A 13,029-nucleotide genomic window follows, 5' to 3' on the forward strand; every position below is an offset into this window, starting at 1 on the left:
GCTGCAAATGATAGACTAATAATTGTACTGAGTAGGGTTCATGGAAAATTCAAGACTTCAGTTCCAACTGTTGGCCCATAACTCTCTTTAATTTTTGAGATTGAGCTGTGCTGTAATCTTTAGTACCAAAAGTGTGATAGTTTTCATTCAATTTGTCTTGCCCTCCCTATTGAAGAACTGGTAGATTTTTTTTTCTTTTTATGGCTAGCATCTTATTAAAGCTTTTCCTCCCCCTTTTTTACAAAGTGAAAATGTCATTTTCAGCTGTTCTTTAGTTTTTACGTTTCCTTCATCAGTGAAGAATTTTAAAAAAATATGATGTAATGCTTGTTTAGCATATAATTGATTTCCCTCCTGGAGATGGCTGGATACAGTTCAGGCAAAAAAGGGTTTGGTTGCTGGGAAAACCATTCTCTCTCCTGCTCTTTCTTTCCCCCCTTTCTACTTCTCCCCCCCCCTCCGCAATTGCACAGAGTTGTATGAGAAATTATAGGCTGAGAGAGTAACTAGCATTCCATGTCTCATTTGTATATGGAAATATATGTCTGCACACGCTAGACCACACACAAGAGTCTGCATATATGCTAACTGTTCCCTAGTGGTACTATCTTACTTGTTGCTTCATATCTTTGTGGCAGAACTACTCTTAGTTTTATATTGCTTTAGGAAAGCAACTGTGCAACAGGTCTTCGGTTCCTTTACATCTGGCAAATTAAGTAAGTAAAGGTTGGGCCAATTGTAGAGATACATAAACTAGGAAATGGAATTCAAGTCCAGTTTATGTTGCATTTAGGGAAAAACCGAGTTAAAAAATATCCTTTTCACCCATAGTAGTTTCCACTTACCTTCGCTACCAGTTTGGAACCGGGAGCACATGCATAAGCACGCTCACTTAGCTCGCATGCAGCACTTCTGCATATGCGCAGAACCTTCTGCACATGAGCAGAGCATCCATGATGACGTCTGGCTGGTGGGGGGAGTGTCCCGCTGTTGCCACTATGGGATCGCCCGAACTGGGGCAAACTGGAAGAAACCCACCAGTGCTTTTCACCCTACTATCTTCTTGAAAAAAAGTAATGCAAGGAAAAGTAATAAATAAAAATATATCTAAGAGTTGAATGCAACAATGGAAATGTAATAGTGAATTTATCAAAGAGTAGTAGTTTTAAACGTTGGTGCAGATCAGTGGTGGGTTTCAAAATTTTTTACTACCAGTTCTGTGGATGTGGCTTGATTGGTGGGCGTGGCTTGATTGGTGGCAGGGAAAGGATACTGTAAAATCTCCATTCCCACCCCACTCCAGAGGAAGGATACTGTAAAATCTCCATTCCCACCCCACTCCAGGGGAAGTTACTGCAAAAATCCCCATTTCTTCCTGATCAGCTGGGAATTGGGAGGCAGAGAATAGATGGGGGTGGGGGCAGTCAGAATTTTTACTACCGGTTCTCCGAACTACTCAAAATTTCTGCTACCGGTTCTCCAGAACTGGTCAGAACCTGCTGAAACCCACCTCTGGTGCAGATATGAAGATTAGATCTCACATTTTAAAAATATGGATAGTTCAATGCCTCCATAACAGCAATGTCAAACTTCATTAGAGATCCATTCATTTTTAAACCAACCACTACAATTAAAAATCTATATTTGTTTACAAAAATAAAATCTATTGAGCTGATTATTCTTGATGAGATTTAAAACAGATTGTAAGTAACCTAAAATTACTTGAGAACAGCAGATGGGAAGACACATTGCATTAAAACTACGTCTTCCTCACTTTTGAGTGAACAAGTTGTGTGATCCCAAACATTGCAGTTAGTTGATTTATTATGTCATAGCTTACTGTAATGTATAAACCAAGACGTATTATTCAAACCATGATTAAAGCAGACCATAATTTATGTGGTATGTGGTATGTGAACCCAGCCCATCGTTGTTAGGCTTAAAGGAAGATTGGGGGAAGGGGGGGGGGAAACTTAATTAATGAAAAAAATCCACTCTGAAGTATTTTTATGTTTTAGAGCTTAAATCAGTTAAACCTCAAAAATGTTTCAAAGTGTATTTACTCAATTTTTTAATTTTCTTTTTTCCAATGATGGCATACTTCAGAAAGGATATAATTTAGAATAATTTATCTTCTAATTTAGAATAATTTATCTTCAATTTTAAGGGAAAAATATCAATTCAAGGCTTGCAATAGCTTTGAAAATATTTGGCTAGTCATTTTCAGTGGCAATGTGTTCATGTTTTTAATTTATTGAGGAATACATTTTATCTTTCCTCTTGCATTCTTACCTGTTTGTTTCTTGGTCATCGCTTATGTCAATTTCATTTGCTTGTTTAATAAAAGGATTCTTAATCATTGATAGCATTTTTATGTCTTCTAAAGTCAATATTTTGGGCCTTCTTGCCCTGTTATAACAAAAATGAAGAAATAATTCTTACTCACATGTGAGGCTGATGAAGTCCTTGTCAGGGATCTTTAATAATAAAATGTCTAAATTCCATTCAACTCAGTATATAACTATTCCCTTGAGTACAGAGATGAACTGAGCCATTGCAGGAACAGGAAGGAACATGCATCTTGAGATCAAATAGATCATCCTAATTGGTCCCAAATTGATTTGCAAAAATAGATTTGCAAATATGTTTTTCTCTCCAGAACAAGTTTAGCATTACAAAACTCAGTACAAAAAAATAGAATAAATCAGTTTTATTCACAGACTTTTCTCTCTGTACAACATCCTGTTCCCAAATGAAGAAGATATAATTAATATAAATAGTATTACTGGTCTGCTTTTTTGTGCCATAGAAACACTGACTTGGTTATTAAAGCATTTAACTAAGCATTTGAAATTTATCTTACGCAGTTATTAGTTAGCAAAATAATCCTAAATATGGTTGTAATTCAAATGATCCTTTAACATTACATTATTTCATGATGGTTACAATAAATATAGATAAATGGTCACATTGAGTTCAAAACTGGACATTTAAAAAATGTTGATAGAGTTTTGATCCTATTGTCTCTAGGTTTATACCAGATTTATTTATTTATTTATTTATTGAATTTTTATACCGCCCTTCTCCCGAAGGACTCAGGGCGGTGTACAGCTGGAGATAAAATACAAAATATGTACAATTAAAACAAATTAAAACATATCAAAATTACAAAAACGGCTAATAATTAAAATTAAATTTAAAATATTTAAGAATATTAATAAAACCCCAATTTAAAATCAAACTATTATGCCAGTCCTGCTTGAATAAATAAGTATGTTTTTAGCTCACGACGGAAGGTCCGAAGATCAGGCACTTGACATAGGCCAGGGGGGGAGTTCATTCCAGAGCGTCGATGCTCCCACAGAGAAGGCCCTCCCCCTGGGGGCCGCCAGCCGACACTGTTTGGCGGACGGCACCCTGAGGAGACCCTCTCTATGAGAGCGTACGGGTCGGTGGGAGGCATAGGGTAGCAGCAGGCGGTCTCAAGTACCGGGTCCTAAGCCATGGGCGCTTTAAAGGTAGTAACCAAAATCTTGAAGCGCACCGAAGACCACAGGAAGCCAGTGCAGACTACGGAGCAGTGGTGTTACGTGGGAGCCACGGCGGCTCCCATTACTACTCGCGCAGCCGCATTCTGGACTAACTGCAGCCTCCGGGTGCACCTCAAAAGGCAGCCCCATGTAGAGAGCATTGCAGTAATCCAACCGAGACGTAACCAGGCGTGGTGACTGTGCATAAGGCATCCCGGTCAAGGAAGGGGCGCAACTGGCGGACCAAGCGAACTTGGTAAAGGCCCTCCTGGAGCGGCCGCCAGATGTTCATCAAGGACAGCCGTCCATCCAGGAGGGCGCCCAAGTTGCGAACCACCTCCTTTGGGGCCACTAACTCGCCCCAACAGTCAGCTGTGGATGCAGCTGACTGTACCGTGCCGGCATCCACAGCCACTCCGTCTTGGAGGATTGAGCTTGAGTCTGTTTCTCCCCATCCAGACCCGTACAGCTTCCAGGCACCGGGACAGCACTTCGACCGCTTCGTTGGGGTGGTCCAGGGTGGAAAAGTACAGCTGAGTATCATCAGCGTACAGATGATAACTCACCCCGAAACCACTGATGACCTCACCCAACGGCTTCATATAGATGTTGAACAGGGTAGGCGAGAGAATCGACCCCTGAGGCACCCCACAAGTGAGGCGCCTCGCGGACGACCTCTGCCCCCCTGTCAACACCGTCTGCGACTGGTCGGAGAGATAGGAGGAGAACCACCGATAAACGGTACCTCCCAATCCCTCCAACCGGTGCAGCAAGATACCATGGTCGATGGTATCAAAAGCCGCTGAGAGATCTAATAGGACCAAGGCAGAGGAACAACCCCTGTCCCTGGCCCTCCAGACATCATCCACCAACGCGACCAAAGCTGTCTCCGTGCTGTAACCGGGTCAGAAGCCGGACTGGAACGGGTCTAGATAGACAGCTTCCTCCAGGTGCCGGGGGAGCTGCCACGCAACCACACTCTCTACAACCTTCGCCACAAAGCGAAGGTTGGAGACTGGACGGTAATTTCCCAAAATAGCTGGGTCCAGGGAAGGCTTCTTCAGGAGAGGTCTCACCACCGCCTCTTTCAAGGCGGCAGGGAAAACCCCTTCAACCAAAGAAGCGTTTATAATCCCCTGGAGCCAGCCCCGTGTCACTTCCTGAGCAGCCAGCACTAGCCAGGAAGGACACGGGTCCAGTAAACATGTGGTTGCATGCAACCTCCCCAGCAACATAGGATTACAGAATACTTTGTCTCTCCATATCAACTGTAGGTTAAAATTTCATTTTTGGAATGCTTAGAAAATGTACTTCTCCAATTTTTTGCCAAAATATCTTATTGGTTGTTTTTCCAGTTTGAAAATCTACAACTAATAGTTATTGCTTTTGTTTTCTCTGTGTTGTAAAATTATTAGATATGTAAAATATGCTCAGTGGCTTTATTGGTGTGATACTTTGTGATTATTCTATATATTTATATATTCACATTTTATTATAGGTTGATGCCTTGAGATTACGTTTAGAAGAAAAAGAAAGTTTTCTTAATAAAAAAACCAAACAACTGCAAGACCTCACAGAAGAAAAAGGAACTCTGGCTGGAGAAATTCGAGATATGAAGGACATGTTAGAAGTTAAAGAAAGAAAAATTAATGTTCTACAGAAAAAGGTAGGTATTATGACAAGGACCGTTACAATTGGACAATCAGTAGAAATACACAAGGCTGATCAGAGAGCAGCCAATTGCTGCCTTTTCCTCTCTTTTTTTTGTTAAAAAACTTTGCAAACTCTTTCCTTTGCTTTTTTTTTTAAGACTGAGGGAAACCTTTAATACTTAAGTGTCAAACACTCAAAAAGCAGGAAGTTATATAGGAAATAAGATCTCTATATTCATAAGCATCTTCCAATGGATTGGGTATTGCACCATCAACAGCTTTTTAAAAAAACAGCTTCCTTCATTTCATATGTCTCACTTTCAAACATCTTATCCACACCTTAACAGAGGGATATAATTAAGGTCACATAAAGTGTTAGTACCACTTTATACTGTCTTGGTAAGACAAAGATGATTAGAGAACTAGAGGCTCAAATATATGAAGAACAGTTGCAGGAACTGTGTGTGTTTAGTTTAATGAAAGAAGAACTATGGATGACATGATAGCAGTGTTTCAAGAGGCTGCTGCAAAGAAGAGGGAGTCAAGCTATTCTCCAAAGCACCTGAGAGCAGGACAAGAAGCAATGGATAGAAACTAATCAAGGAGAGAGGCAATCTAGAACTAAGAAATTTCCTGACAGTGAGAAGAGTTAATCAGTGAACGACTTGCCTCCGAAAGTTGTTTGTGTCCTACGCTGGAGTTTTTTAAGAAGAGATTGGACAACTATTTGTCTAAAATGGTATTTTTATTTTATTTATTTATTTATTTTGTCACTACCGTATATATAAGCATAAGCACGAAAGTAACGATATAATATATAAGCATATATATATATAAGCATAAGTATGTAATAACTATATTAATTGGATATAATGAAAGGAAACAATAGGACAGGAACGGTAGGCACGTTTGTGCTCTTATGCACGCCCCTTACAGACCTCTTAGGAATGGGGTGAGGTCAATAGTAGACAGTTTTTGGTTAAAGCTTTGGGGATTTTGAGAAGAGACCACAGAGTCAGGTAGTGTGTTCCAAGCATTAACAACTCTGTTACAGAAGTCATATTTTCTGCAATCAAGATTGAAGCGGTTAACATTAAGTTTAAATCTATTGTTTGCTCTTGTATTGTTGTGATTGAAGCTGAAGTAGTCTTTAACAGGAAGGACATTGCAATAGATGATTCTATGAGTTAAACACAGGTCCTGTCGAAGGCGGCGGAGTTCTAAGTTTTCTAAACCCAAGATTTCAAGTCTGGTGGCATAAGGTATTTTGTTGTATTCAGAGGAGTGGAGAACTCTTCTTGTAAAATATTTCTGGACACGTTCAATTGTATTGATGTCTGAAATGTGGTATGGGTTCCAGACAGGTGAGCTGTATTCAAGAATTGGTCTAGCAAATGTTTTATTGATGTCTGAAATGTGGTATGGGTTCCAGACAGGTGAGTATTCAAGATTGGTCTTACAACTCTTAAAGCCTTTTTTGCGATGTAGTTGCAGTGGGCTTTGGCACTTAGATCATTGCATATGAAAACTCCAAGTTCTTTGACATCTGTAAGGTAATGTCCATCAAGTTTGTATTTAGTGTTTGGATTCTTTTTTCCAATGTGTAAGACAGAGCATTTGCTGGTTGAGATTTGGAGTTGCCAAGTTTTTGACCATTCTGACACAAAGTCAAGGTCTTTTTGAAGGGTAGCTGTATTGTTGGTAGTGTTAAATAGTTTGACATCATCAGTGAAAAGAACACAATTACTTTTAATATGGTCACAGAGATCATTAATGTATAATATGAAGAGTGTTGGTCCAAGAACACTGCCTTGGGGAACGCCGCTATTGACAGGAACAGGATTTGATAGGGCACTGCCTATTTTGACCACTTGTTGTCTGTTTGACAGGAACGCTGATATCCAATTGTGGAGGGGTCCGGAGATGCCATAGGATTTTAGTTTTAGGAGAAGTTTGTCATGTACCACTGAGTCAAAAGCTTTACAGAAGTCTATGTAAATTGCATCTATTGTTTTGCCTTGATCAAGATTTGTAGTCCATATGTTTTTGCAGTGAAGAAGTTGTAAGTTACATGATAATTTTTTTCTGAAACCAAATTGTTTATTAGAGAGTAGATTGTTTGTTTCTAGGTAGAGGATAATGGATTGGTTGATGATATGATAGATTCCATAACTTTACAGGTGAGAGCATAGAGAGATTGGTCTGTAATTTTCAACTAAGCTGGGGTCTCCTTTTTTGAAGACTGGGATGACCATCGCTAGTGACCAAAGTTTGGGAAGGGAACTGGTTGTGAAGGCTTTTCCAAAGATTATGCTTAGGGGTTCTGCTATATTAGTGGAAAGCTTTTAAAAAACAGCTTCCTTCATTTCATATGTCTCACTTTCAAACATCTTATCCACACCTTAACAGAGGGATATAATTAAGGTCACATAAAGTGTTAGTACCACTTTATACTGTCTTGGTAAGACAAAGATGATTAGAGAACTAGAGGCTCAAATATATGAAGAACAGTTGCAGGAACTGTGTGTGTTTAGTTTAATGAAAGAAGAACTATGGATGACATGATAGCAGTGTTTCAAGAGGCTGCCGCAAAGAAGAGGGAGTCAAGCTATTCTCCAAAGCACCTGAGAGCAGGACAAGAAGCAATGGATAGAAACTAATCAAGGAGAGAGGCAATCTAGAACTAAGAAATTTCCTGACAGTGGGAAGAGTTAATCAGTGAACGACTTGCCTCCGAAAGTTGTTTGTGTCCTACGCTGGAGTTTTTTAAGAAGAGATTGGACAACTATTTGTCTAAAATGGTATTTTTATTTATTTATTTATTTATTTTGTCACAACCGTATATATAAGCATAAGCACGAAAGTAACTATATAATATATAAGCATATATATATAAGCATAAGTATGTAATAACTATATTAATTGGATATAATGAAAGGAAACAATAGGACAGGAACGGTAGGCACGTTTGTGCTCTTATGCACGCCCCTTACAGACCTCTTAGGAATGGGGTGAGGTCAATAGTAGACAGTTTTTGGTTAAAGCTTTGGGGATTTTGAGAAGAGACCACAGAGTCAGGTAGTGTGTTCCAAGCATTAACAACTCTGTTACAGAAGTCATGTTTTCTGCAATCAAGATTGAAGCGGTTAACATTAAGTTTAAATCTATTGTTTGTTCTTGTATTGTCGTGATTGAAGCTGAAGTAGTCTTTAACAGGAAGGACATTGCAATAGATGATTCTATGAGTTAAACACAGGTCCTGTCGAAGGCGGCGGAGTTCTAAGTTTTCTAAACCCAAGATTTCAAGTCTGGTGGCATAAGGTATTTTGTTGTATTCAGAGGAGTGGAGAACTCTTCTTGTAAAATATTTCTGGACACGTTCAATTGTATTGATGTCTGAAATGTGGTATGGGTTCCAGACAGGTGAGCAGTATTCAAGAATTGGTCTAGCAAATGTTTTATTGATGTCTGAAATGTGGTATGGGTTCCAGACAGGCGAGCAGTATTCAAGAATTGGTCTAGCAAATGTTTTATAAACTCTGGTAAGTAGTGTAATGTTTCTGGAGAAGAAGCTATATAAGATTAGGTTTACAACTCTTAAAGCCTTTTTTGCGATGTAGTTGCAGTGGGCTTTGGCACTTAGATCACTGGATATGAAAACTCCAAGGTCTTTGACAGGGTGGGGGTCAACTGTAAGGTAATGTCCATCAAGTTTGTATTTAGTGTTTGGATTCTTTTTTCCAATGTGTAAGACAGAGCATTTGCTGGTTGAGATTTGGAGTTGCCAAGTTTTTGACCATTCTGACACAAAGTCAAGGTCTTTTTGAAAGTTAGCTGTATTGTTGGTAGTGTTAAATAGTTTGATATCATCAGCAAAAAGAACACAATTACTTTTAATATGGTCACAGAGATAATTAATGTATAATATGAAGAGTGTTGGTCGAAGAACACGGCCTTGGGGAACGCCGCTATTGACAGGAACAGGATTTGATAGGGCACTGCCTATTTTGACCACTTGTTGTCTGTTTGACAGGAACGCTGATATCCAATTGTGGAGGGGTCCGGAGATGCCATAGGATTTTAGTTTTAGGAGAAGTTTGTCATGTACCACTGAGTCAAAAGCTTTACAGAAGTCTATGTAAATTGCATCTATTGTTTTGCCTTGATCAAGATTTGTAGTCCATATGTTTTTGCAGTGAAGAAGTTGTAAGTTACATGATAATTTTTTTCTGAAACCAAATTGTTTATTAGAGAGTAGATTGTTTGTTTCTAGGTAGAGGATAATGGATTGGTTGATGATATGATAGATTCCATAACTTTACAGGTGAGAGCATAGAGAGATTGGTCTGTAATTTTCAACTAAGCTGGGGTCTCCTTTTTTGAAGACTGGGATGACCATCGCTAGTGACCAAAGTTTGGGAAGGGAACTGGTTGTGAAGGCTTTTCCAAAGATTATGCTTAGGGGTTCTGCTATATTAGTGGAAAACTTTTTAAAGAAGTATGCACATAGTCCATCAGGTCCTATAGATAGGGATGGTTTCAGTTTGTGAAGAGCTTTTTCAACATTTTCTTCAGTGAAATCTATATGTGTTAGGTCGTTGTTGGTTTGGTTGGGGAATGTCGGGTATGAGCCATTACTGTTAACAAAGACTGAGCCGAAGAATGTGTTAAAGAGGTTTGCTTTAACTGTTTCATCATTATTTTCTTTGCCATTAGATTCTTTTAGTGGTGGGATAGATCTTGAGTCATTAAGTTTGTTGTTCACAAAATTATAAAAAGCATGATTGGAATTTGTGCGCAGAAGTTCTTCTTCTTGCTTGGTGTGGTAATTGATGCATTCAATTTTTATTTGGTTGCAGATATCGCTGTATCGGTTTTTGAAATTTGCTATATGTTCTCCAAAGGGATTTTTTTTGGATTGAAGCTTTTTTATTGATATGGGTAATTTGTTTTTCTTGATTTTTGTGGAGTTTGTGGTACGTAGAGTTTAATGACTCTATTGATTTCAAGTAGGAAAACTGTAATGCTCTTCAGCAGTGATACAGGATGAGAATAGATTTTGCCAGTCAAGAAATGAGAGGTAGGTGTTTATAAGGTCATAGTTGGCTTTTTTGAAATTGTAGTTTGGAATACTATTATTATGTTGATTTTTGTAAGGGCGTATATTGAGACAAAAGTCTATCATGCTGTGGTCACTGTTGGAAAAGGGTTCTTTTATTTGTAGTCCATAAATTGAGTTTGGGTTGTTGCAGAAGATGAGGTCAAGGCAGTTGTTGATTCTTGTATTGTTAATTACTAGTTGTTCAAGACCTAGATTTGTGACAGCGTTGTATAGGGTAGTATGGATGGGTTCAGTTGCACATTCGTTTGTTATCCAGTTAATATGAGGTAGATTGAGGTCACCCAGGAAGATGAGAGGATATGGGCAAGAGGTAGCCCAAGTTAGTAGTGAGGTTAACATGTTTGCATGTGCGATGTCGTAGTCAGGGGCATAGTAGGAATCAAAGTTTGGTGTTAAGGGACAGGTCGCATACAATAGTTTCAGGGATAGCAAGTTTATGTGCAACTTGAACATTTTTTAAATTCAGTGACTTTTTATGAAAGATAGCTACTCCACCTCCTCTGTGGATTTCACGATCTGATCTAAAAACATGGTACTCTTTGTCTGAAATAATGGAGTCAGGGATGGATGAGTTCAGCCATGTTTCGCATACAAATATAATATCAAATGTACCATTGTTTAACATGAGTATAAATTCAAGCAATTTGTTTACAATGCTTCTTGCGTTTATCAATTTGCATTTAAGATCTGCAGCGTTAGGTGAAGAGGAAATAAGGGGCGTGCGTACCTAGTTATTGATGATAGTTGGTTGGAGGTTCTGATCCACGGATGGTTGGAGATTCTGTTCAACGTGCAGTTGGAGGTTGGTAGGTTGAACTACGATTGGTTGAGCAGTGGATGGTTGAACATCCACTGTATAGAAGACTTCCATGATCCCTTTGAACTCTGTTAGTCTGTTACTCTATTATCATCTAGCTGATCTTGCTTGATCTTGAAAAAATTAAGCAGGATTGGATCCGGTAAGACATTCTAAAATAAGAATAGACTTGGAAGTTTGAAACAACTAACAATCATTTTCATTTTATTTCATGGAAAAGAATATGGATTTAAATTCAAGTGAAATTCCAGACCCCCTTTCATCAATTTTAGTTATGAAGAGCCAAGAGACATCTGTGAATTATTACTAGAGAATAGTCACACCAACAGTCTTTAGTCTCTCAAGCTTCCCGATTTTCATTGACTTGAAAACATCAAGAAAGATAAATTGCTATGGGTTTGCTCAGACTGAGAAACAGGGACCGAATACTGAAGATCTATACCAGAACACAACATAAACAATGAACAATTTAATATTTGTGTATAGTCATACAAATATTTGATCACAAGATGAGAGGGGAAGGTGGTGGATAATGGATTTTTTTCCTAACAAGCTTACTTCTTATTTTTATAATCCCATTTTGCCTACATAATCTAGTTAAAAATCAATGGGCAAGTATACCTGCTAGTAAAAAGCAAATGATTATATATGTGTGGGATATACTGTTTTGGTTGGGTTATATGTGATTTCGGTTCTTCTTCCTTAAAAGAATTGAATGGCATGATGAGGTATATGTTTTGCTCAGTTAATTAGATGCTATATTTGAATATCAATTTCTAATGAATAAATACAGATTGAAATCAAATTTGTCTTGAAAATAATTCCATGTAATTCATGTATGCGTTTTATAGTTTGTACTGGTAATACCTAATATTTGGATTGTATGTTTTCATAATAGGTTTCTAGAATAGATTTCATAATTGTAAGCACAAATTATTTCATGTTTTCTCTTGCAAGATCAAATAATTTTTTCTAAGTGTAAAGGTAAATAGTGCTATAAGGATTAAGGGGTTCAGACCAGTTATTTCTGTTTAAATGCCTGACCTCTGTAGTTTTCTCTGTGGCCTTGAGGACTGTGTGATTTATTTCCAACAGATGGTATGATAAATTCATTCACAGATGATTTATCTGAAGAAAGTTTTAACTGAAACACTATCCTCTTTCCCTTCCAATTGTTTAAGTAAATTCATATCATTATACTATAAAGACAAAGTTCACCGTTTATTTTCCTTGGGTCTGGTGTACAGCCTCCAAGTTAGGCATTGGGTTTTCCATTTAAACTGTCTTTTTAAAAATGGCCTTCTTATTAAGTTTATAAGCATAGACTGATTGTATAGCATACTTTCCTTTTTAAAAGGCCTTTTCTACTTACTTTTATCCAGAGGGCTATCTTACCTTTTCTCCAGGACCAAGTAAATTACTTCCTCTTGGTCATTTCATGAAATGGCATAGAAGTTTTCCTGTCTATTTAATTCTGAATCCAAATGCTTATACGTGGATCTCTGTGGCTTACTATATAGCACTAGCACTAGCAATTAGACTTATATACTGCTTCATAGTGCATTTACAGCCCTCTCTAAGCTGTTTACAGAGTCAGCATATTGCCCCCAACAATCTGGGTCCCCATTTTACCCACCTCAGAAGGATGGAAGGCTGAGTTAACCTTGAGCCTGATGAGATTTGAACTGCCAAATTGCAGGCAGCCAGCAGTCAGCAGAAGTAGCTTGCAGTATGGCACTCTAACCACTGCACCACCTCGGCTCTTATTATATCATTATTTATATGATATCATTTTGGGAAGATTCTTAAAATGATTTCTTGTTTTAACCTTTACCCAGTTCCTGATGCAATTATTTTTTTATTTTATTTTTTATTTTGTCATAAATGTATATATAAGCATTAACATGA

At 38.1% G+C, this 13,029-nt stretch overlaps 1 protein-coding gene across 1 annotated transcript in view; it reads left to right on the forward strand.

Moving 5' to 3' along the window:
- ERC2 (ELKS/RAB6-interacting/CAST family member 2) overlaps nt 1–13,029 on the forward strand; it is a 617,452-nt gene that overhangs the window by 259,200 nt on the left and 345,223 nt on the right. Inside the window, exon 6 of the mRNA XM_058170468.1 lies at nt 5,029–5,196. Coding sequence (XP_058026451.1) covers nt 5,029–5,196 — 168 coding nt within the window. The remainder of the gene's footprint in view (nt 1–5,028; nt 5,197–13,029) is intronic.

The sequence above is a fragment of the Ahaetulla prasina genome, chromosome 2 (assembly GCF_028640845.1).
Source record: "Ahaetulla prasina isolate Xishuangbanna chromosome 2, ASM2864084v1, whole genome shotgun sequence".
In the NCBI taxonomy this organism is placed as follows: domain Eukaryota; kingdom Metazoa; phylum Chordata; class Lepidosauria; order Squamata; family Colubridae; genus Ahaetulla; species Ahaetulla prasina.